Source organism: Truncatella angustata, assembly GCF_020726525.1.
Source record: "Truncatella angustata strain MPI-SDFR-AT-0073 chromosome Unknown BKA67scaffold_13, whole genome shotgun sequence".
Classification (NCBI taxonomy): domain Eukaryota; kingdom Fungi; phylum Ascomycota; class Sordariomycetes; order Amphisphaeriales; family Sporocadaceae; genus Truncatella; species Truncatella angustata.
The window spans coordinates 287,211-312,575 of record NW_025763393.1 but is presented as its reverse complement, the minus strand read 5'-3'; the positions used below and the strand labels follow the sequence as shown (position 1 = coordinate 312,575).

The 25,365-nt window shown below is 47.9% G+C and overlaps 8 protein-coding genes across 8 annotated transcripts; 4 read left to right on the top strand and 4 right to left on the bottom strand.

Moving 5' to 3' along the window:
- Positions 1-219: 219 nt before the first annotated feature.
- BKA67DRAFT_596148 (raffinose family of oligosaccharides transporter) lies at positions 220-2,671 on the top strand (the record flags this gene model as incomplete). The annotated part of the gene is made up of 2 exons (XM_046105263.1): positions 220-1,755; positions 2,615-2,671. 2 exons carry the CDS (start codon positions 220-222, stop codon positions 2,669-2,671), a joined length of 1,593 nt encoding a protein of 530 aa, XP_045951278.1.
- A 325-nt stretch (positions 2,672-2,996) lies between these two features.
- BKA67DRAFT_587453 (exoinulinase) lies at positions 2,997-5,513 on the top strand. The gene is made up of 2 exons (XM_046104320.1): positions 2,997-3,618; positions 3,683-5,513. The coding sequence occupies exons 1-2, from the start codon at positions 3,217-3,219 to the stop codon at positions 5,375-5,377; spliced, it is 2,097 nt and encodes a 698-aa protein (XP_045951277.1). The 5' UTR covers positions 2,997-3,216; the 3' UTR covers positions 5,378-5,513.
- Positions 5,514-6,073: 560 nt separating this feature from the next.
- Positions 6,074-8,004, bottom strand: BKA67DRAFT_587451 (glycosyl hydrolase). Its single transcript, XM_046104319.1, has one exon. It carries the CDS (start codon positions 7,808-7,810, stop codon positions 6,293-6,295), a length of 1,518 nt encoding a protein of 505 aa, XP_045951276.1. The 5' UTR covers positions 7,811-8,004; the 3' UTR covers positions 6,074-6,292.
- A 1,065-nt stretch (positions 8,005-9,069) lies between these two features.
- BKA67DRAFT_542304 (delta-6 fatty acid desaturase) lies at positions 9,070-10,755 on the bottom strand (the record flags this gene model as incomplete). Its single annotated transcript, XM_046101090.1, has 1 exon — positions 9,070-10,755. One exon carries the CDS (start codon positions 10,753-10,755, stop codon positions 9,070-9,072), a length of 1,686 nt encoding a protein of 561 aa, XP_045951275.1.
- Positions 10,756-12,933: 2,178 nt separating this feature from the next.
- On the top strand, positions 12,934-16,922 carry BKA67DRAFT_133271 (uncharacterized protein). Its single transcript, XM_046095018.1, has one exon. The coding sequence runs from the start codon at positions 13,294-13,296 to the stop codon at positions 16,768-16,770; it is 3,477 nt and encodes a 1,158-aa protein (XP_045951274.1). The 5' UTR covers positions 12,934-13,293; the 3' UTR covers positions 16,771-16,922.
- A 417-nt stretch (positions 16,923-17,339) lies between these two features.
- On the bottom strand, positions 17,340-19,010 carry BKA67DRAFT_671025 (uncharacterized protein; the record flags this gene model as incomplete). Its single annotated transcript, XM_046108686.1, has 6 exons — positions 18,500-19,010; positions 18,033-18,390; positions 17,857-17,974; positions 17,737-17,807; positions 17,660-17,684; positions 17,340-17,568 (listed from the first exon to the last, which is right to left on the bottom strand). The coding sequence occupies exons 1-6, from the start codon at positions 18,674-18,676 to the stop codon at positions 17,340-17,342; spliced, it is 978 nt and encodes a 325-aa protein (XP_045951273.1). The 5' UTR covers positions 18,677-19,010.
- Positions 19,011-20,889: 1,879 nt separating this feature from the next.
- Positions 20,890-21,583, bottom strand: BKA67DRAFT_542301 (uncharacterized protein; the record flags this gene model as incomplete). Its single annotated transcript, XM_046101089.1, has 4 exons — positions 20,890-20,979; positions 21,054-21,234; positions 21,294-21,304; positions 21,350-21,583. 4 exons carry the CDS (start codon positions 21,581-21,583, stop codon positions 20,890-20,892), a joined length of 516 nt encoding a protein of 171 aa, XP_045951272.1.
- Positions 21,584-22,943: 1,360 nt separating this feature from the next.
- BKA67DRAFT_614262 (uncharacterized protein) lies at positions 22,944-24,924 on the top strand (the record flags this gene model as incomplete). Its single annotated transcript, XM_046105425.1, has 3 exons — positions 22,944-23,120; positions 23,367-24,414; positions 24,499-24,924. 3 exons carry the CDS (start codon positions 22,944-22,946, stop codon positions 24,813-24,815), a joined length of 1,542 nt encoding a protein of 513 aa, XP_045951271.1. The 3' UTR covers positions 24,816-24,924.
- Positions 24,925-25,365: the final 441 nt, after the last annotated feature.

The window sequence follows — 25,365 nt, the reverse complement described above, 5'->3', positions numbered from 1 at the left end:
TGACATGCATACAACAGCTCTCTACACCTGATTCTGTCAGGGTTCAATACTTGCACGTTTCCGCCATCGTTCTTCCCCACACCTTTTAAGTTTCTGTCGTATGATGGCGCTTCATCCACCATAATGGCACCCCAAGTACACCAAAACCGACAGAGCAACGACCACATGGTTCATCTGAACCGTGATGGCCTCGGCCAAGTTGCCATCCAGGATACCGACATGGAAGCTCTTGTGCGCGAAGCAGCAGCCGCGACGAGCGCCGAACATGAGATGGATTTGCTGACTGCCTTGAAACTTTACCGTAAGGCTGTCGGCTGGTCTGTCCTGCTATCAACCGCCATTATCATGGAAGGTTTTGATGGGGTGATTCTGGGCAGCCTTTATGCATACCCGCCGTTTCAGAGGAAATTTGGCGAGATCCAGCCAGACGGAGCATACCAGCTTACTGCAGCATGGCAGTCAGGTTTGTCCAACGGCGCCCTGGTGGGCGAGATCCTTGGGCTCTTTCTGAATGGTATCATCGCAGAGCGTATAGGCTACCGGTACACAATGCTAGGTGCCCTGGTTCTTGTTACAGCCTTCATCTTCGTCGTCTTTTTTTCCGAAACACTCGTCCAGCTGTTTATTGGCGAAATTCTTTTGGGGATACCTTGGGGGGTATTTCAAACACTGACGACTACGTACGCATGTGAGGTCTGTCCTATAGCCCTACGTGCTTATCTCACCACATATGTTAACCTGTGTTGGGTGTTGGGTCAATTTCTTGCTTCAGGTGTACTGCGAGCAATGGTCTCCCGCACGGACGAATGGGGTTACAGAATCCCGTTCGGGCTACAGTGGATGTGGACGGTCCCCCTCATCATCGGTGTATCATTTGCCCCTGAGTCGCCTTGGTGGCTTGTTCGCCGAGGTCGAGTGGAAGACGCGAAGAGTGTACTTGTTGGACTCACGAGCAAGCTTCACGATGCCAATTTCAATGCCGATGAGACCATTTCCATGATGGTCCATACCAATGAGCTCGAGAAGGCTGTCTCCAAAAGCACGACTTACTCGGAACTATTCAAGGGTTCTGTATCATTTCGCCGCACTGGGCTGGTCTGCATCGTCTGGGCAATCCAGACGCTGTGTGGCTCGACGTTCATGGGATACTCGACGTACTTTTATCAACAAGCCGGTATGGCCGTGGACGTCTCTTTTACTATGACTCTGGTACAATATGTAATGGGCACCCTCGGTACAATCGCTTCCTGGTCCCTGATGCGGTGGTTTGGCCGTCGCTCGCTCTATCTTTGGGGACAACTTATCATGTTCGTGCTCCTGCTTGCCATCGGCTGCACTGCACTCACTGGCAAAAGCAACGACGCTGCACAATGGGCTATTGGGACACTTCTACTGTTGTACACATTCGTGTACGATAGTAGTGTTGGGCCGGTGTGCTACTCTCTCGTAGCGGAGTTATCGTCAACTCGACTACGGGCCAAAACTGTGGTGTTAGCAAGAAATGTGTACAACGTGGTCGGCATCGCCACCAACTTTATTACTCCTCGCATGTTGAATCCATCAGCATGGGACTGGGGCGCTAAGGCCGGCTTTTTCTGGGCTGGAAGTTGTCTTTTTTGCGCTATTTGGACGTTCTTCTGCCTTCCCGAACCAAAAGACCGGACATACGCAGAGTTGAATGCGTTGTTTGAGCAAAAGGTCTCGGCAAGAAAGTTTCAATATACCGATGTCGATCTATTTTCGTTTACGTCATCGGTGGGACAAAAAGCCAGAGTTGATCTCCCTATAGCTGAGCTGAGAAAGGTTGAGGAGACTCTATAGTACTTGTGAAACGTAAATGTGAATAGCAGGCCGAGATCGGCGTCCTTCATCCAACTCAAAAACAATTGGCTTCTCATAGAGTCAGTTAGGACATCAAATACAAATGCCCTCAGCCCCCCTATTTTATTCTTGGGGGGTTTTTTTTTCACGTTATCAAGTTATTTGTTGCCTAGGATACATTTTATGAATGTGTTCTCGACCTGAATATGCTTTTCCCATACCAGTCCGTATCGGCGGGGCGAGAGTCAGCACTGTACCTGAGAAATGTCGCTAAGTAAATAACCATGTGATTGACTACATGAAGATGGGACGCTGGAGGGTGCCTTGCAACAGAGAACGAGGTGGCAAGCAAGTACCATGCCGTGTTTGTCGCCTGTCCCAGAGAAGAAGTACCGGGCTATGCAGTGGCGAGAGATATTACAGGACAGGCTAGGCCCTAGTTGGCTCGACAATGTCGGGTTCACATGCATCGCATACCTACTCCGTATTCAGTATAAGCCTTCGCCAAGAACCATGGTGCGTTCTATGCGCCATGGTACGGGTCTGTAGTTTGGGTGACATGCGTTAAAATAGCGTGTGACGCTAGCGGACTCCGGAAGACAAAAGCGATAAGCGAGCGTGCAAACTTGTTGCATGCCAAGCCGCTTGAGCGGTGCTGTTTGTGTTTGCCATGGAAATGCAACATCTCCCTTGCCCTAGTTAGACTACTATCTATTGACCCGACAACTAAAATGTTATTACTTAATCTTGCATTACCTTGAGATACCTGTTTAAGGCTAGTTCAATGTAAAAGCTCGAAATGACTAAATATCGTGCTTCACCAGAATATCTCGAATCGTTTTCCATCTAAAATTCCAATGCCGATCACAACGGAACTAAGTTGCTAATGAGTCGTAAAGACTGTTGATACTGTCACAACGGTTTCATTTCGAAGTACCTGATCTAAGTGATTTGTTCTCAGCAAGATGCAGTAACTATCAAGAGAACCTCTAACATACTACAGAGAACTGCACCTCGTGAAAAGATAGATTGCATGTGTATTTCGACTAATGGCCGAGAGTCGAATAGCCGATAGAAGTCCCACTCCTCCCCAACTACAGACGTCCCGAAGTCCGGGAAACCTATCTTAGTACCGTGACCACAGCTAGTTCGTTCGATTCCTGACATCCATCGTCCCCATATTCTCCATTTTCTGCGTCTTCTCCATATTGTCCCCGCATTTCATTCTCCACATTCTATTGAGACTCAATGAACGACATGAATATAAATAATGATATCATGGGGTTCACTTTTTGTTCTGAAATCCTTAGAAAACAATCTCGTTGACTTGATTAACCCCCAGGTGCTGACTTCAACACTCCATTTCCAAGCACTATTTCAGTCCACATAGCCACAATGACCCCTCTTGTTCACCACGTATTGTTACTGAGCTGCATTTCAATGCTACGTGTGGCTTCTGCTCAAAACTATACAGAACCCTACCGTCCCCAGTATCATTTCACCCCAGCTGAAAACTGGATGAACGATCCCAATGGACTACTGTATCACAATGGCATCTACCACATGTACTACCAGTATAATCCAGGCGGGAATACATGGGGAAACATGTCCTGGGGTCACGCAACCAGCACTGACTTGACTCATTGGGATCATCAGCCTGTTGCTCTATTGGCTCGTGGTTATCCAGGCACTATTACAGAGATGTTCTTTTCTGGCTCAGTTGTTGCTGATGTCAACAATACGAGCGGTTTCGGTGTAGATGGAACTGTACCTTTGGTTGCAATTTATACATCATACGTATGTAGCTGCAAATTCTTTTGTTCGGCAAGGATGACTCTGACATGCTTTACCATCTTTTTAGTACCCAGAATCACAGAACTTAACAAGCGGAAAGTCGGTTGAGGGTGGCACACAGGCGCAATCCATCGCGTACAGCCTAGATGAAGGCATGAAATGGACCACATATGACCTTGCCAATCCTGTAATCCCACTCCCTCCGACACCATACGAAGACCAGTACGAAAACATTCGTGATCCTTTCGTTTTCTGGTATCATCCAGGCCAAAAGTGGGTCTTAGTAATGTCGCTGGCAGCACTCCACAAACTTCTCATCTATACCTCTTCGAACCTGAAAGACTGGACTCATATCAGCGAGTTTGGCCCCATAAATGCGGTCGGTGGAGTGTGGGAATGTCCTAGCATTTTCCCACTTCCTCTTGATGGAGATGAGACGAACATCAAATGGGTTGCACAAATCGGTCTCAACCCTGGTGGCCCTCCGGGCACCACTGGTTCAGGGACGCAGTATGTGGTTGGAAGTTTCGACGGAGAAATATTTGTTGAAGACACCGTCATCGAAAATACTACTAAGACCGAGGTCATTGTTTTCCAGGATTTTGAGGGCAATGGTACCTTTGCTGATCTTGGTTGGACCACTACGGGTGATTTCATCGGTGCAAGCCCGGCCCATGGCACTCTGTCTGGACAACAGTCTGTCTCTGGGTTCAAGGGTAGTCGCCTTGTGAATACATTCTTGGGTGGGGATGCTGCCACAGGAACAATCATCTCACCACCTTTTACAATATCGCACAAATACATCAACTTTCTTATTAGCGGTGGCAATTTCCAAGAACAAGAGTGTATCAACTTGATAATTGGAGGTCAGATCGTGCTTACCGCTACTGGCTCTAACAGTGAAGCCCTCGTGCCGCAGTCTTGGAATCTCACCGCGTTCATAGGTGAGATCGCTGTCATTGAGATTGTCGATCAACTCACAGGCGGATGGGGACATATCAATATTGATCACATCACCTTCTCCAGCGCATCAACAGAAGATGCCCGGACCAATTGGATGGACTGGGGTCCGGACTTTTACGCTGCGGCGACCTTCAATGGGCTTTCCCAAAGAGATCGCATAAACATCGCCTGGATGAATAACTGGCAATATGGAGGGTCGATCCCCACAAGCCCCTGGCGAAGCGCTATGTCTGTTCCACGAAACCTTTCACTCCAGACAGTCAACGAGGAAGTGGCCTTGGTACAGCAGCCAGTGGAGACCTGGGCATCACTAGAGACGAAGTGTGGATACGTCAACTCCTGGGATAATATACCAGAAGGCAACCAGGCGCTAAATTTATCCGGGAAAGCACTTGACATTACGTTATCCTTCTCTGATAGATCATCAATCTCAGCATCATCGGACCAATTTGGCATCATTCTGCGTGCCAATGCCGACCTCACACAGCAAACACTTGTTGGGTACGATTTCAGCACCAAGCATATGTTTGTCGATCGGACGAAATCGGGGAACATCACATTTGACAGTACATTTTCAAGCCTGTATCATGCACCTCTGACTCCAGCAAGCGATCGTACAGTAACTATGCGAATTCTACTAGACTGGTCATCTGTTGAGGTGTTTGGGGGTAAAGGGGAAGTGACGTTGACCACTCAAATCTTTCCAAACGATGACGCAACGGGTTTACGGATTTTCACATCTGGAGGTGATACTAGAAAGGTTAACATAAGCGTAAAGTCGATTGAACGAGCCTTTTGAGGTTTATCTTTACGATGTAATATTATTTCTCCCAGGAATTAAAAAGTACTCCGTTTTGAATTATATTGGTTCTTCAAGATACACCAACATTAGCTTATAATAGGTATATCAACAAAGTTCTCACATTTGTCTGATGCATATTCTCGTTCTATTAAACTAATATGCGTGCAATAGACTCTCCTGGTAGGTCTCCTCGCGACATTACGGGAACGGATGTAATTAGATTGCCAATAAAAACCATTCCGAATTGCACGATAAGTCCAATAGGACGACTGACGACTGCTATGAAAATACAACGGTAATAAAAGTATGCCACGCACCTTTAGTGTAAGGCAGACCGACACCACGGTGGATTTGGCCAAGAACATGGATATTTTCATGATGGTATCCATCAATGTCACGATTCTGAGACAAAACATTGCCATCATTGCGGAATCCCTCGGGCTCGATGTGACTCTTCATCTCACAGTCATCATCCCAGTGGAGACACACGATGCTAAGCCTCGGCTTCCTATGAACGAGGCGTTTCAGTGGTAACCTTGGTAGCGAGATGCAAAGGAAAAAATGTAGACTCATGTAACGAGACGCTTGGTACATTTCACTGTAATCACAACAAGATTAGTCAACAGAAGGCAATGATTATGGCTTCTCAAGGGAGGTTGATGCCCGGGAAAGGTTTCAAAATGTCATGCATCATCGGAACTTCGAATCGCAATGAATACAAGAGAGGAACAACAGACAATGACATCCGACCTCCACAAAGAGGGAACCACAAATTTAAAAAATTATCGAAAACTGCGTCAGGCGCAAATCCTTTCTTGCATAACCGTTGTTCGTATAATCAATCATAACAATCCTCTTAGGTCTGATAAAAAAAATACATTTCGCAGGAGTCTCGTCCTTCTTTTAACATACTTACTTTACCGAAAGGACATTTACCGAGTTTAACATAATATTTGCTCCGGCTGTGGTCAAAGCAAGGCCACTAGAGGAGGCACTGGGGAAAATCAAATTGGATATCACCACTTGGCCCTCTCCGCCGAACACTTCCAAAGAGCACTCGTCGACCAAAACTCGGAGTTTCATCACGCCCCTTGAGTCGACTGCAACGGCTACAGAATGAAGCCCGCCTGCAGCCGGGTCGTAAGAAATATTACCACTGGCCCTGCGGTCGACTGATAGTATACCGCCGGCCTGAGAATAGGTGATCAAGGTCTGCTCGGAGCCTCCTTTGCGAACAGCGAGTGACAGCGTACTGCCTTCACCTGGCGAAAACGTAATCTGTATATCCAGCGCATTGCCTCTAACTTCTGACAGCAGCGTGTCTCCAGGAGCAAGTCCTTGGCCAGTGAGATTGACAATTGAAGTGGTCGCTGAGTTGAGTTCTGTGACAGGCTGCTGGACGAAATGGAGCACATCGCCAATCATTTTGAGCTCTAACGTACGCGGAAACGAAAGCATACCTTTCCAGGTGCTAGTAGGTGGGTTATCGCCGTAGCTATTCATAACCGATGCGATAATACGACGGCCATCGGACGAAGGGACATTCTCCCAGCTCAGGGCACCATCGAAATCTCTGCCATAGTCTAACCAATTAGCGGCGTTGAACGCATCTGGAATGAACGTGGTTCCATCGAAGGAACCGGTGAAAGCAAGCACTCCGTTGCCACCAGCAGGAGAACCCTGGGCTGGAGTGAATACCAAGACCCACTTGCTGTCTGAAGAGCCTTGGATAGGCAGTTCAAAAAAGTCCGTGACCTCCCACCCTCTGACATCACTTGGTAGACCAGGGACATCATTAGCGGTTAATTCGTCTCGGAAAGTCCAAGTCCTTGCGTCAGAAGATGTCCAGAAAGTCATCTTATTTTGTCCCCCATGCGCAAGGATCATGACCCATTGATTCGTTGCATCGTGGAAAAAGACTTTGGGATCACGGGCCTCCAAGCCGCCAGACTTGTCATGCGGGATCTCTTGAGGTCGCGATATGATAGGATTGGTTACCAACTTGGTCCACGTCGCACCGTCATCAGTGCTGTAGGCGAGTCGCTGGTCTTGAACCCCAGTGGTATTGACGTAACCAGTGAAGAACGCGAGATATGGCGGGCTGTTCAAGTTTCCCAAGCCAGATGTGTTTTTCTCGTCGTAATATGCAGTCCCAGTGAAGGATTGGACACCACCCTCATCGCCAAGAGCGGTGTTCAAGTACTCCCATTCAACGAGGTTATCACTGGTTGCGTGGCCCCAGACAATGTTTCCCCAGTAATTGCCGATGGGGTCGTGCTGGAAGAAGAGGTGCCAGGTGGATCCAATCTTGATTAAGCCATTGGGCTCATTCATCCAGTACTGATTGGGGACGAAATGATAGGTAGGGCGAAAATCATCCCCACTGGTGCAATGAACGAAGAGCAAGGTACAGAGAAGTTCAACAAACATTATGTATTGCTTGAGAAACCTTAGAAGGCTATTGTGCTTGAGATTGATCTTATCTTGAAGAAAATTGCAATGGACATGGAGAGCAGTCACGGAAATCAGGGATCAAAAACATAAATATAATGTTCATACTGTCTGCTATGAATGCAGCAGTGGGTTCATCAACTGATTTATATACTGCAAATTTGATAAGAATTCGCCGAGGCCAACAAATCACACCATAGCTCGTGAGCCAGACTTTGCCTGACATATTTGGCGATATTTCATTTCATGTTACGCAAGATGTACAGTCCAGTGAGCACCGGACGTCAAGACAAGCTGCAGGACCGCGTCGTCGTGACAGCCAACATGTCCGTGACTACGACTGCGGGGCCCCACGGGGTAGGTGAGTGGACACTAGGGTCGCGGAAGAAGGAAGAGAAACGCGAGGAACACTTCCTTTTGACATGCCTGAAATGTCCTCGTGTTCCCACACCATTTGCATGCTGGTTCCGCTCGCGAATATGTCAGCGCTATCCTAGATTGTTCATGCTCATCAGTGTGTGGGGATATTCCAGTCCCTACACCTCAAGTGGCAACGCCAGCTCTTCTCGGTGCCTCTTTTCAGCCTCTTCTCCCCGTGTTTGCTAAGTGGGGTGCCTAGATTACTTGAAATGGATAACTTGCCTAAGCTTTGTACTTACTAATCTAACATAACCCATTTATAAATATTTTCTACTTCTATTAAAATAAGCAAAATATCATAATTATAATTACAAATTAATATTTAAGTATATTAAAACCATTTAAATAATACGTAGTAATAATAATGAGTTATACTTATAATATAATGTAATCTTATATTCTTAAGACTTTCTGCTTCAATGTATATTATTATATCTTTATTCGTATGGTTATATTATGATTTATACGAACTTATGAAACATCTTGTAGCACTTGTAAAACGAATATTGATAAGAGGCCTCTCATGGAAGAATTTTTCCGTTTGACAATGAAGTATAGGGTGTCAAGGGTTTCGGAATAGCTGAAGCGGGGGAAGGAAAATTACTTCTAGATGTGGCAGGTAGTATCACAGTACGTTTGCGTATTGCTTGACGAACGCGCCAAAAGTATGTATCATGGAGGTTTTCCATGGCGGTACAATTACAATATATGGTGTGAGGGGGTGTCGCACCTATGCTGAGACTGGTAATATTGATTGGCCGCATGTGGGGATGCTCACGGTACAGGTTTCATATAGATTAGAAAAGCAAAAGGCATTATCAATATCCGTGGTGGCCTTCGATCAAATCTTTTGCAGCAACCTTTCTACATTCCTCTAACACCTTCAATTGATCGGCGACCTCGCCTAGTCTGCTGATGACTTCCATGTTCCCCCGCGCAAACCCAAATATTACGTAGGGAATTCCAACGTCGTGGCAGAACTCCTTCACGTACTTTTGCGCTCGCCGTAGGTTATGTCTTGGGAGACGAGGGAATAAGTGGTGTACAACTTGGTGCTGGAGGCCACCATGCACAAAGTCCAACCAAGGAGGGCAATCGACGTCCATGGTCGTCCGCACCATCTTTTGAGCAAATGACTCATGGATGCCCAGGTCGGCGGTCGACATGGCAAAGTGACTGAGTGTGAGCTGTACATGCAACGGGGCGGTGACCATATGTGAGATGAGCAGGAACGTGATTCGGGACGACCACGTCGGAATCGAGAGATAAAGCGTCCGGTAGCCGAACCAGTACCAGAAAAACACCTGGCCAGCCAATTCAAGATAACGGTGCCACCATGCTGGGCCTTTGCGGGGGGCTTGCACCGGATCCAATAGGTATGACCATGCTAGGACGTACAGATTGAAACGACCCATCAAAAGTATGGGATAGTAGAGGTAGTGCTGGTGCTTAATAAAAAACCGTGCCGCAGCATCAAAATTCATGTCGCGGTCGTAGTAGCTCGAGCGCAAGGAATTAAAGAATCGAGAAGATATCGCGAAAAATGGCATGTGCTGGATGTCTGGATCGTGCTCGGGCGAGTTGGTTACTATGTGATGCACGTTGTGATTCCGCTTCCACCAACCGATCGAAAGGCCACCAAGGAAATCGGCAATGAATATCCCCACACAGCTGTCCGTGTGGAATCCATGGGTTATGCTCATATGACCGGCGTCGTGGACGGTGAAAGCAAGCAGGTGCCAGAATAGCCCGAGGAACAGGCCCGAAAGAGCGTAGTATGAGTAGTGAAGACATGTCAAGAAGAGAACGAAAAGGATACAGTATCGAACTAACTCGATGGCGTAGTAGCCATATGGGCACTGGTATAATCCTTCGGATTGCAATCTTTCGTCAAGCTGGCGATACTTTGAGACGATCTCGTCTTGTGATCTTTTATCAAGACCAGGATAGTTTGAAAGATCTGTCGATATCCCGTAGGCTGTTGATGCTTCCCCAGATCTGAATTGTCTCAATCCCGGCTCTGATGATGATATTGATGAACGCTGAGATGCAGGCGTATCATTGCCCGCACGCCTCCGGAAATGTTCATTTCCTATTACATTGGTGTCAAACACTGGTGATGGCGGTGTCGAATTTCCAGATGAGCTGATTTCTTCTTCTTCTGAATGTAATGTTTGGTTGTCGGCGTGCGTCGAGACCAGCGTTCTGAAAGTTCCTCCCTGTATCGGAGGGAGTAGATTTTCCCATTTTCCGTGTACTCTTCCTATCACATATTTCTGCATATGTGCCTGTGCTTCTCTTGAGTGTAATGCTGTTATTTCGTCCGTTGCATCCCGACCAACCATATGCAATATTGATTTATCCCCGCCTGGGTGATATGGTAGCCACGCGTCGGCCTTCACTACTTGACCACTCAATATGATTATCTTTCGCCCGTCTGCAATCAATCCCTCGATTTCTCTCCGAGACCACACCCGAACTTTGACTGAAACAGCCGGCGCCATAGCTGCTGAAGACCAACTTCAAACGCAGATAGATGATGATGAATGCTCAGCATCAGTCTGAGAAAAGAATGAGGTAATTACACGTAGTGTCGTATATTATTGTTGTTTGCTCGTCTCTAGCGGTCAGAAAACGGAATACCTCCAAGGAGTGAAACGAAAACACGAGCACCTGTCAGCAGTTATTTATAGTTGGCTTCAAATGGATAGTGGTACGATGGATCGTAATCAAGTCTAGCGGTGTGCGGCCGAAGGATCCAGGGCTCCCAAGCTAGTCCAGCCAATTTAGCTACAACGCCGACAACGTTTTATATTTGGTACAGTGACTTTGAACAAATTCGACTTTGCAAGATGAGGTTTCTTCAATTAAGTTATTATCCTAATTTTAATGTAACCTTTCGTTTTGTAAATGAAAATTGAAAAGGCTCGGAAGCCAGTCATACGAAAGTGGGTATTGCCGTAACCCACCTGAGTACTCCAGCACTCCGAGGACATATCTGTTCGGCGAGAAAAGATTGCAGCTGTCGTTGCCTTACCTGCAGACTCCTGCAGCACGCTATGCAATTGACCCCTGCGACATTCGCTGATCTGTATTCATTGTCAACCTTTATATTGGACCAATCCCAAGACCACAAACCCCACGTAGCAGACCCTGGAAACCATGAACACGAGTTCAATTAGTTTGTTGCGGACAGATGAGAAAACACCAAAATGGGAAGAGGAGTGAAAGCCGTACGGCGAATGTTATTAAGGCGTGAGGCGACATGATTGTAATTCAAAGATACTACTGTCCTCAATTGTGCATGGAAAGTGCAAATAATATCCATTACCCTCACGCCCATGACAGTCCAGCCAACCCATCTCCTCACCAATCGTAGATATATTGCCTAGTCATCTCAGATGGACTGAATATTCTCGATACATCTACGTATTTCTTAGTTCATATGAGCCTTCTCTCATAATATATGGTTCGCAATTAAGCGGCACATGTGTAACACTGGAAGGGTATGGTATGCTATCCCTTTCGCCGCTTTCCGTCTCGATCAGAGAACGAAACCTTGTTCATTTCGTTTTTGTAGTATCACGGGATACCTCTTGTTTCAGCTACTTTTCTCGGTGGAAGAGCATAAAATGCATGATTTCGAGCCCTGCGATCCTCGCCAAAACAGATTCATGACCCTCACTGTGCACTGGACAGCTGCATCGCCGGCGGTTATTACGAGTGTTCAACAGATGACATTTATGAAGTCAGGTTTACTGGCAGTGCGGCTTCATGTTCAGCCGTGCAAAATCAAATGCCATTTCATCGCAATCCTGGAGATAAATCCATTCAGACAACATGGTTCTCGATGTTCATTTTGTGATCCGATCAGCAGATCACTATTGTCACACAAAAGCTTCACCTTGAACGTCGTGCTGTGCCGAGTCAGCAGCACATTTGAGCTAAGCATCCTTGTCTGCTACATGTAACTACTGGGATTGATCCAGTAGTTTTGATCAAGAGAAAACATAAGGACAAATGACATCCTCTAATATGTGCTTTATAGCATCGCTCATCCGTATAACAACGCTATGATTTGCCGACTGTCTTTTAAATCATGCATGTGAATTTCGCCGAAGGTACAATCCTACTTTTGCAATGGTTGGTTTGGTCTCTTTCGAGGGGCAAGCTTCTAGTAGTTCCAAGTTGGTTGTTAAACTCACGCCGACGCAATTGGTGGCTCGTGCTGTACCGGCACTTTGGTCCGGTGGAACTTCGTTCCTTGGCCGCTCTGATCTCCCGCGGATCTCCGCAAAAATAAAGGCGTTTGATTGACCATTTCACAGATCTAGACCATTTCGCCTCGCCTTTCGTGACGTCAAATTAACCACCCCAGCAGGCGTGCAGAGGAGCATGCAGCCACTATATCACATAACCGTGCGTCAATTCTTGTGACGGCCACCTGATGACCTAAGAAGAGAATCTTGCAACCAAAACGTGAGCTGGAAGCGCGAGCTGAAATAGACGCAAGCTAGCGGAACGACTTGACGAATGGAGCTAGGATGGGATTCGTCTTGTGTATTTCACAAAAGAGGGCCATGGGCAGCGATTGCTGCTGTCGTTCCCGTCGTCAGAGACTAGGGACATGAGCTGCTCGACCTTGCCTCCTCGCGCATCAAATGGAATATCACGCCGATCGCAGGTATCTATCGGATCCACGACGCGTCAATGAGTTCCGGAAGTAAGCCCTTGCCTTGCCTCGCCGTCCTCCGTGCTCCGGCCTCGCCCTGCCGCTGAATGACTTGCGCCTCGTCCGTGGTTCAGGCGCCCGCGATTCCCCCTTGTCCTTCCCCCGGCAAGAGATTGCTGCTAATCAGCATTTTGCCAGGTACTACCAGTCCAAGCATACGTTACACCGACAATCAGTAATTGCAAGCTCTGATTCACGGGCGTTGGACCCCAACCGCCCGGGCGCCCTCGCTGCCGCCAGCACCGAACCCGACTTCACCCTTGGGGCATACGCAACATGCGTTGTCCATTCGATCGATGTCGACAAAGTCATGGTGTCCTTGCTCGATGACACCACACAGTATTTTCTCGGAGGTGCGACCAGACACACCAGCACTGTTGTCGAGGGTGATGAAGACCCGGAGCTCTGGTTCGGCTGCAACAGTATCGGTATCGCCGGTGGTATCTGCGAGGTGGCCTGCTCCATGACCCCTGATGGCAGAGAATACCCATTTTACATCATACCTGACATTGCCAATGAACCCCGATGGCGTGATGTTGTCGGAGCTTATCGCTTCTACGCAGGTATTCCCATCACAACTCGTGCCGGCTGGAACATTGGCACTCTCTTCGCTTTTTCCACCCGGCCCCGGCCCCAGCTTGAGCCTCGCGAAAAGTTGGTCATGGTGCGCATGGCCCGGGAAATGATGAATCATCTCGAGCTCGAGCTCAACGTCATTGAGCGCAATCGTTTGCTGCGGATGAATCATAGCCTTGCTCAGTTTACTGCGAGTAGGGACGCTATCAAGCTTAATGGGGGCAACATGGCAAACATGAACACTGTTCGAGACGCAAAACCTGCCCATGAACGGTTGGGAGGTAAGGAAACCGGAGATGACGAAGGCGACCATCGGTGGCAGAACGACTTGCCACCAGTTGCTTCCGTTGATGATCCGGCTTCTTCTCCCCAATTGCAGCATTGGACAACGCAGCAGTACCCGCGAGAGAACCAGGAGCCCTCGAGACCTAGTCTCCGCTCTAAGACACATAGCACATCTAAGTCAGCTGCCTCGCACGCTGCCCCACGACATGGGGCAAAAAATACAATCAGGAGTTCGTCACATTCATCCACGTATGAGCGAGCTGCTACTATGCTGCGTGATGGCATGGAGTGCACTGGTATTGTCTTTCTAGCTATTGATCGTGACGATTTTCATGGCGGCAGAGACTCGTATGTCACTTTGCTGGGTCGCGATATTCAAATCAATGCGAGGGACGTCAGCCAACCACAGGCTTTTCCCGCTCATGTTCTCCGAGAACTTTTACGTCTTTATCCCCAGGGACAGATTTTCTACTTTGATTCCGTGGGAAGATCATGGCCTACAGCCGAAGACGACCAATTTCCCTCCGGCTCGTGCCAGCCCCATCTCATCACGTACCCCGATTCGGACATGGAGTTTGAACATGGTATCAGCAAAGAAAATTACGGTCAAAATCTCGCAAGGAGCTTACAAAAGAGCATTCCTAGTGCTCAACAGGTTCTGATCGTGCCTCTACAAAGCACACGAGAGGACGTGCTAGGCGCTGCTGTTGTTTGGAACGACAATTGGGATCGCGTCATAACTCACTCAGTCGAACTGCCATTCACCATGGGCTTCTGTGCAAACGTCTTCGCCGAGGTCTCTCACCAGGAAGCCATAGTTGCCAATCGTCAAAAGGCTGACTTCATTGCAAACGTCAGCCATGAATTGCGTAGTCCACTGCATGGCATCCTAGCAACCTCAGAGTTTCTCAAGGACACTGGTTGTTCTGAGCTTCAGCACTCCCTTGTGGAAGATGTTCAGAGTTGTGGCAGGGTGCTTCTGAACACAATCGATCATGTGCTGGATTTCTCAAATCTTATTCGGAGCCAACAGAAGATGCCTCGAGCTATGCGCGAACGTAACGATTCAGCTGCTACTATACCAGAACAAAATATGACCCCCGAACATCTATCTTACAGCAGTCCAAGAAACCCTTTGCTTCTCAATCAACCCACAAACCTCGACTTGGCCGCCTTGTTCGAGGATGTTACCGACAGCGTTTTCATCAGCCGTTTCTTTCATGGCACAGTGAGCTCCACAGCTGCGCGGGCCGTGTCGCTTGGCCAGTCAAATATTGCAACTTGGTCACCGCCTGTTGTTTCCCTCAATATCACTGCTGACGACTGGAATTTCGTCGTACAACCTGGCGCGATTCAGAGAGTCATCATGAACCTGCTGGGTAACGCGATTAAATACACCACTCACGGGTTCATAGAGGTCAATCTCAGCGTGGACGAACCGCAGGGCCGTGAGACAATCGATGATCATAATCCACATTCGATCGTGACTCTCGTTGTCCGCGATAGTGGTCGTGGGCTTTCTCCGGACTATATCAGAACTCGGCTGTGGTGCGCATTTGCGCAAGAGGATCAAACCGTCCGTGGAACGGGTCTGGGTCTCTCAATCACAAGAAAGATAGTAAACTTGATGGGTGGTACTATTGACCTGCAGTCGACGGTCAATGTGGGTACGACAGTTACAGTAAAACTGCCTCTTGAGAGGGGGCCTGCAGGCGAACGGCGAGGAGATCCCACCACTACATGGTCAGATGGTCACTTACCACACGAGAAGCCGATAGAAGAGGGAGGACATCAACCGCTGGATACGATAGGGCTAGGACAAGGCCGGACCGTCGCTGTATTTCTGCGCAGTGCTACACCCGACTGTTCCCATGTTCCACACGAAAAGCCAGAAGCCAAATATGCCAACGAAGCCCTTGTAGGCTATCTGAGCAAATGGTTCTCATTCACCGTCGTTTTGCAACTAGAAAGTGGCGTGGTTGCTGACCTCGTTATTGTAGACGAGGAGAGGCTGGCCGACGCCAAACTTCCCCCCAACACGCCTCGGATAATTCTCAAAGATAGCTCGTATATCAGTCTCCACGATCGAGATACTACCGGCATCCCATGTGCATGCCTAAGGCGTCCAGTGGCGCCCCGCAAGTTGGAACGAGCACTGCGAGAAGTTCTTGGCGGAGGAGCAAAGAGCAGTACTGCGGATAGTCATATCCAGAAGATGACAGTGTTAACATTAGACCATCAACCTCACACAGATCCAGTTGCACCTGTAGTCGCTGATGACAGGTCATCTGGCTCCACAAACGACCTTCCCACTACTGAGATTCTTGAAGAACCACCACAAAGCCTAATTAGCATTACGGCTCCGATTGATACGCCAGATATACACGTCGCACTGGATCAAAAGGTTCAGACACGTGTAACCTCAATCTGCCTCGACTCGGCAACTACCCCAACGGACGCATCATCTGCCACACCGGATTCGGCTGCTGCACTCAGGTCACATATAAGCATGCCACGAGTGCTCGTCGTTGATGATAATCCAATTAATGTCAAGGTTTTATGTGCGTATCTTTATAAGCACAATATCCCAAGAACCTATGTTGTTGCCGCAGTGAACGGACTGGATGCCGTGCAGCAGTTTACACAATCACAAACAAGTGGTCAGCCGTTCGATGTTCTTCTTATGGACTTGAACATGCCGGTAAAGGATGGATTCGAGGCCATAACGGAGATCCGGAAGTATGAAAAGATTCAAGAAATGCAGCCCACCATGGTCGTCGCCCTCACTGGATTGGTCAGCGAGCGGGACCAGGAAAGAGCATTCATGGCCGGTGCAGATCAATTCTTCAGCAAGCCCTTCTCTGGAGCACAGGTACAGGGCATTATAGACATCTGGTGCCGAGAAAGAGCTTTTAAAACAATATGAGATTGTTCATGGTCGTTGGTACCTGAACCACCTGGCCGAAACTATGTCCATTCTACCCAGTAGAACCGGCGGGTCAAGGCTACTATTATCAGACGATGGCAGCCGGGCACCGCGCCGATGCGTGCACAGAGCCACATCCACCTTAGCACAGCGTCCGGAGATCCTAATGTGTAGGCATCTTAGAAGATGCGAGATGATTCCTAAATACGCAGCGATTCCAGGCCACGACCTCCTAAGGCGCAAAGTCTTGAACCGTGCCCACATGCTCCGCTTGAAAGACACCACCCATGGGCTCTTGGTAATTCAATGACTGCTACCTCGTCTGCCACTAAATGATCGTTTTCGACGCTGAGTCGATTGCACAGCACAGCACCACCATGAAGACGCTCTGTACCTGCTGGGCCATGCATGTTTGAATGTCTTGCGGGTTACCACAACAGTTGACACGACATCAAATCTAGAGAACCGGCCCAAAAGGAAATCTGGCCGCACACGAAATATGCTTGAATCGAAGTTTGGTTTGGGATTTGGAAAGTTCTGTACTGGTATGTGTTGCGTTGGCTGGTCTTTCACAGCGTCTGTAGCCTTATTGACTCTTTGGTTGTGAACTCTCGTTGTCTTCCTGTGTTGGACATTACCTTCGCCTCGTACCCGTAGCGTTGCCATGTCGCTGCAGTCGCCCCATCTTCCGTCGAAGGCAGCTTCCGAGACGCCATTGAGTTGCCCAATTGCCTGACTAATGGTCGTAGAACTGGTATGCACTGCACCATAATCGTACCCGCAACCTCGGACGAGTACCTGATATTGAGTCAGTGAAATGAATCTCAGAGTACTATCAAAAGAACTGATGACTGTGGCAGACACGAAACTGTGCCAAGTGTTTACTGACCAAATATTTGACATTCCGTTGTGCCCTATAATCAAGTATTAGACTGAGCAAGGCAACAAGATTCAATTCGGCCTTACAATAATACCAAGGATTATGCTTATTTCCGTCATCTTTCCAAGCAGTGCGTACTGCTGAGACTATTGCGACTCTGATGAACTTGTCAGTCCCATCTTGGTCATCATAATTGTTATACTTACACCATACCAAGGCTCATTGTCACGCAAAGCGCGAACTTTTCCATCTTCTTCAAATTGAGACGCCATGTAATCCACCAGGGAAAAAGTGCAAACAGAAAATCCATGATGATATTGACAACTACGATGCTTGTATCAGTATGCATCCATGCTCTTTTGAGGTTGACGAAGAAACTTACTTTGACCACCTTCCTTGAAATCATCACGAAAATCGGCATAAATACAGAAATTCAAGCGATATGACGCCTGATAGTCCTTGGTCCCGTCGCAGACCTTTGCCCATTGGAGAATGCACTTGGCGATCATGTAGATGTTCATGATGAAAATAGACGCCCAGATGATGGCAGCCTGTAACTGATTGCTCATGCGGAGCAACGTTACGCCCAACGCGGTCTTACTCCACGCCTGGCCCATGAGCGTGCCACATGATGATATGTTGATGAGAATGTGCATGTGTGTATCCCAGTCGCCGGTCGCGCTGACGTAGCCGTGAGCGTACTCCCAAGATATCAATGCATCGTTGGCCAAAAGGACTCCCTGCAGGGTAACCAGTGTCAGTCGCAGATTTGGTCTCGCTTCCTGTACCGCTCCGAGAGCGACCGGGCTTTCTCGCCTCGAACAAGCGCCAGTGGGCAATGGAACTCACCCATGAAACCAGGAGGATGTAGTCGTCATACCACAGGTTTGAACGGGTTACCTTGACCCAGACTCTTGTGGCCAGTAACAGTGTCGCGCCGGCGAAAAGCAACCATAATCCCAGGTTCAGCTGGAGGCTGGGATCTACAAAACTCGTCTGGTCACCATCGCGAGTTGTGAGTGTCATGATCACATACTACTGGCGCCTTCAATGGTGGATTCAACGTCGAGTGTCTAGCTTCAACACAAATTGATTTTTCAAGAAAGTTTTGGGAAGAAACAAGGGAACTGTCCGTTGAAAAGTTCCGCAGAACAAATCCCCTAGTGCCCCTTCCCCAGTCTCGTACAATCACAAACATGGGCTTTCGTCCGTTAATGTGGTACAATTAAGAAACGCAAGCGTGATTGGTGGAGTTCACGTTGGCCAGTTCCGCCATCTATGATCTGGCCCAGCACTAGAATAGCTTCTGAGGAGACGTTCTCGAACCTTTGGGCAAGCTACTGTGCTGCGGGCAAGTAGGGCTGTCGCGCGTCGATGACCCAGCAAAGTCCAATCTCGTCTTGTTTCGTGTAGATCGATTCTAGTGCCTGTTATGGAATTGCCCGCCCCCATAGATAACCGTTCTTGGCAATAGATATCCGCGATTCTCCACATATTCTCCGTTAGCACACCTCGAAGCAAGGGACATCCGTGATTCGTGAGCCCTGAGCCACATAATAGCCACTTTCCGTTGCTGCAAACTGCCCAGGGGTCGTCCTCTTAATCTCGGGGCGAAAATGTGCTGATGATGTCGCGGAAAAAAAGTCTGGAGATTCAGCTGCTGATGGACTGTTCAGTCGACCAACCCGCTAGCGTCACTTCGTTCAGCTCATGTTCTTCAACCTGTGACAAACGGCATCTGTTACTCGCCGGCGTCGTCCCGCCCTTCACGGTCTCGAAGAACTAATCCACCGCGAACGGCGTTTGTGGTTGAGTTATATGGGCCTAGAGTCGCGGCTTTGGTACCAAGTAAAACGTGTACCACAAGGCTCTGGCCGATATCTCACTGGGTCTACTAAGTCCGACGTCATTCCTATCAGTCTAGATCCGAAAAGTCCTCACAACTTGAATTGATTCACATTGTGAGAGGACTTTTCGTTTTAACGGCATACTGGCGCAACGGTTACGGAAGTTTTCGCCGGCAAGGACAAGGCAAAATGGGATAGAACTGTTACGAAAACACTTCTACCACGTCATCCTACTTACTTGCACCATCCTCTTTCTAAGGCGTGAAGAGCATTGGGTTTTGGCCGGGCTTGCGACTCAGGTGCTCTGCTAGTACGTCATTTATGCCAACGCGCATTGCAAGCTCTGCCCACTTCTATGCAAGAAACACACGGAGAGTTTTACCACATCAGTCTTCATGAGGGACTCGATGTCCTGTACGTCGGCCACCAAATCGTCGACTTCGTAACTGAGTGGGGCTCAGACCCTCATGCTTCTCGAAGGTAAAGGCGCAGTCGATGGTCTCCCTCACCCCCACTTACACAAGCGTGAAGTCCATGAAGATGTTCCAGGACAGGATGTCTGATGCAGCCTTCGGTGAGCATTTGTTATTGAGATACTCGATAGATCCAACTCCAGCGCCACTTGACCTGTGATGCAGCTTGGTAGGCTGCAAAGCACAATGTTGTCAATCGGGAAGCAGTCATAGGGTACTAGAAAGGACTCGCCTGCGTCAAATGGTGCACTGCCTTGTGACACCTGTCAATACCTGCATTTCGCTGGAGGATATTTCCAGTGTAATGTGCAAAGGAATCGAGTTACATGGCGAGATCCGCTTTGCCTAGAGATCAAAATGATATTCCATTAGCCACATTTCGGCAGTCACAGATTACCTATCGCAGACCGCCTGTAGCGGTGCAGCCACCGGCTGATGATCTATTTCCTTTGCTTACCAGGGATATTTGGATATTACCCTGAAACGTCCTACAGCGAGAAAAGGGACAAAGGTTGAAGGGCATCGAGCCTTGCGCGGGAATCAGTGCCATGTCATCCTGAGATTGAATCACGATCTGTTCCACTGCCCTATCACCCCCACATGTGCCATGTTATCTATGTTGGAATCGAAGACCAAAATTGAGGAACGATCGTGCGTGATGTCAGAATCGCTAAGATCGGCCACTGCCGTCGCTTTGAAACCACACATAACTGTCGACAGTCAAATGAAATGAGGATAGCTGTTAGGTAGCTTACGACAAGTACCGAGAACATTTACCAGACAAGGAAAGATATGAACGGCAAAAATGGCATTATTCCTCAATTCTAAGTACTATACGGTTCATGTATCTAAAGCAAAACTTCAACACAAGTAGATAATCAGTTAATTCTGACACATATTTGTTGTTCTGTCTGTGTTGTTAAGCTTGAAGAATAGCAAATGTTATATGCTTATTCCAAAGTGTCTGCGCGCCTTGGGCCATGACTTGGATGTTGTCAATATAGAGAGCCTGGAAGGATTAGTCCAAAATTTCATCGCTACTAGAAAGGAAAAAAAAAACGAATATTACTGAGAACCGTGTACCCTACCAAGAAGGTCCCCAGGTTTTGCATGTAATTTTACCACTGATCGATTTGAGAAAAACGTGCCGCATTGTCCAGTGTGATCCGTTTTCATCTTCGCCATGTGTTTACAGGACGATTGCATCGCCACATCCTGCGCTTCATCTTCTGTACCATTTGATAGAAGGGTGGTACCACTGCTCCTACATATGAGAAGACACAGAAGCCCAGTTTCGAAGTGAGTTGAAAATTTAAAGCTTACTTGGGTCGTACCTGGATATTTAGTTAACTTCCTTCTATCCAAAGCAATGATCTTACGAACATGGTTCCATAGGTAGTAGCATCTTTGGCAAACCAGTCCAAAGCCACTCGAACTTCTTTTAGTGACCAGGGTAGGGTGAGGCTAAGATGCTTCTTGTGGAAGACCTCTACTACAGCCTCGTACTCTGGAATCTCGAATTCATTAGTCACGTCAGCAAGATCGACAAATTCCTGGATAAACTTCGTTGATTTTTCCCTTAATCTTTTTATTCCGTCCCGCCATGAATCCATGCTTGCCAAGCTATTTGATACAAATTGTTCCACGCGTCATCAACATCTTACGGAAGTACTGAGAACCCGGAGTCCTCACCGAAATATATTGTCGCCGTTCATGCGGTAGAAGCTTATTCGCGAGAGCTAGCTCAATGTTAGAACGAAGGGTTGCAAATATGGGGCCCTACGTTTATCAACAGTAAGGAAGCAATATGTCGCGAAGGTCTAAAAGTTCTGTCAAGGAGGTTCCCGTCTTCCTTCTCTTGATAATGCTCGTCAAATGGCGCGCTGTGGTGGATAAGGACCGTTTCTAAAGAGTTGCAATATCTGCTGGGTATCATGAGTATGGCCGAGGTATCTTCCCTCAAGCGCACATTGGGCCCGGTCACACCTGGTAGGAGAGCGTCGTGGTAATACTTCAAAACCCAATCCTTTACCATTCACCTCGAACTCTGCTCTTGCAAGTTAAATGCTCTCGGGGATTCGGGCCAGAACCTTCAGCCCACAATTTCATGTAATAACCTCGCCGATTGATAGAAATTCTGACTCGCTACATAGAGTGCATAGTGAGGTCCTGGTACATATCACGTTCGTGTTGTCGAAAATTCCCATACAGGTGAATCTTTAGGCGGGACCCTATCAATTAGAAATTTTCGACAGTGCTGCCAGGTGACTCAAAATAGTATGCAACCATCCGTAAACAGCCACGGACCATTTTGATTAAATTCGAATTTGACATAACCTACGTCGCGTTGATTCGCCAAGCGTCGTGAAGTTTCGTCGTTGCAGTATTGGTGACCTAGACAGAAGCTTTTGGCTGCTTCTGGCAGGGTCAAAGGTGATGACAGATCATGGACCACAGAAATTCTCTGTCAGTGCTTTCATAGAAGGTCTAACCCATGGCACACTGCTTGAAAGTCTACTCAGTGTCAAAAATAGTGCTCGATCCTTGCGGCCACCGAGGGCATCGTCTCTTAATTCTCAGGGTTGACACGACGATTGCCTTAGAACAGTTTTAAAGACACTTGGTATACTTGTGTATTAAGAAAATGATGAAAGGAAGGATATCTTGAGAGTGGTAATAACGTGATAGAGAGATCCTCGCCCTCCGTACAATTTAGCACCTTTCCCCAAGGTGGCATGCTAACTTAGTGCAGCACACTCCTCAATATTTCAGGTTAGTGGATTGTAGTGGGTCAGGCAGCGGTCGACTGTTGCCTGCTTCACTGGGGCCGAGAGAGTCCCAATTGATGCAACCCGAATCACGAATCTACCAGGAAATCACTTCTTACCGACCTCCTTTCGGACATGGGAAACAGTATTTGAAGGTAGCTTCATCGCGGGAACACTTCAATTCAACCAATATTTGGTCGTCACCATGAGCTATGGGGAGATTCGCTGCCACATATGTGGAGTATCCTTCAACATCGGTCGCATCCGCACGTCAAATGAGCCGTTTTCCGCAGGGTGGCATGGGTTGCTGTACCCGACACATGGTTACGTCCCATCGCCTGAGAACCAGAATGATTTCTGTCCTTCAGATGCGGGATGTCTGGTCATGCCAAGAGCGCATATCCCCAAACACAGCTTTGCGGAGGTGCTGAATGGGATGGACGGCTTCCAGGATGGCATGGATGACATTGAGGGCGACAATGACTACATCATGCAGGAGTCTGAATACGATGAACTGTATGAATACGATACACCTATGGCAAGCGACACAGATGATGATCTTGCAGACGACTATGAGCATGATTCGGACGGTAAACCCCATCTCAGCCTAGATGCACCGTCAGAAGAGCTGTACAGCCGTTTTCTTCATATGCTGGAAAATTCTAGTGAAGACTTCAAGATGCTTTCCCAGCACATAAACCCTAAGCACCCTCCAAGCGAAGGTCAGCTGATTTGGGGCCGTCCTCGTTTCGAGCACATAGCCGGTGGACTGGGCTGTAAACTCAACTCGATATGTCCAGAATACGCAGGCTACAATGGCCATGCTATCTCAGCAGAGGACATGAAAAGCTGCAACACGCTCCAATGCTTGATTCTCAAGAATCCTCAATGGCGTGCCGAACCCGGTGACCAGGATTTCGAGATGAACGGTCATTATTTTCTCAGTGGTCTTACTGAAGCCGTGCCTACCCGTCATAGTGCTGATACTCAGGTATTTCCAGTACGACATGGCATGTCCTCTCCACATGCAGATAATATCATGTGGCTACCAGACGAGGACCAAGAATATGTCATGCCATTCCATCCAACGTGCTTAGAGGTTTTTAAGCGCGCGTCGCTCCACCGACATGGACGTATCGACATTGATGGCCTCGCGGACTGGTGGGCACTTGAGGCTACATATGATGAGTTTCATCGTTTTCCACGTCATCCGGCGGTATCTTGGGAGGAAGTATGGCGTCATAAAGATGGAGATGAGTTTCTTGCTGCGAATCCATGCTTCATTACACAATTACCTACCATACTAGAAACTGCAAGCCGGATTGGTCATAAAACCGTGGATGACAGTTGTGCTTTCGCCGTTGATGGCATCTCTAACAGCCTGACGGATGTATTTTCCCAATTACCCTGGGAGTTACGAGCTCAAATTCTACTTGAACTGGGCTCACAGGATGTGGCAAACCTGCGCCTCGCTTCACGCACGTTCCGTCACCTTCCGCAGTCATTCTTTCGCTCCCACACACTCCGCCACATGCCCTGGCTCTGGGAGGCCTGGTCAACGCTCGACTACTCCTTTTGGGCAACTACAACAGCCAATGACTTAAAATTCAAAAAGCAGAGTCAACGTGAGAGGCTGGCGGATCTTCAAATTGCGATCGACGCTCTTACTGAAGAGGGTAGACAGGATGATGATTTGCCAAACCTCAACGACGCTGCCATTACGGCTGTCAGAAATGCGGTGCATGGCATCGAGAGCGAAGCCACATATGTCACAACTCCTGCTCCATATCTTTCATTTAACAAGACCGATTGGTATCGACTGCGGTACGAGCTGGCACGGAACCAAAGCCAACTGTTGGGTCTGAAAAACAGACAGCGCATCTGGAAGGACTGTGAAGAGATACTAGATCGCATCGGTCGATATCGTCGTGAGGGCAAGATTGTTGCTGGCCAGCGAGTAGACCCGCAAGCCACTGCTCAAGCCTATTTTAACGAAGAAAGAAGACGCAACAGAGCATGGGCTGCATACTGCGAAGCTGGTCGACACGGTGACTTTAGCGTGGATGACTGGGCGTAAGGTAAGTGGGAACATCTAGCTCGGAAGGTTTATTTGATTTAGAAAGTTGTCAGTGTAATATTGTTAGACTGTAAATATAGATGCTTGAAAAAGGGACATGAAATGTACGGAAACTTCAATGCTTGAATAACTGTTTCAACTGGATGTTCTTCTACCTTGATTGTAACCATGCGCCAGTCGACTTACTTGTCTATAAGTATACACTTTATATGCTATCACGCAAGTCAGAGCATCACACACCAGAAACAGCCTACCAAGGTGGCGGCGAACTATCATCAGCCAAAACGTACGTATATCTTCAATCAATAAAAAAATTATTTTCCGAATCTTTTATCAAGTTTTCTTATCACATCATGTTGCGTCGAAGTTGCGAGGATCCAGAGCATCGCGAGCCATAACTGCATATTTGACATCGATAACATTTCTTTCAAACGTTTCACGAAGCTGGTGCATAACAATATCATGACGCCAAACTATGTGCATGTCACCAGACTATCCAGTATAACAGCTTCGCCTCAGGATCGGATGCACGCGTAACGGCGGGATATCT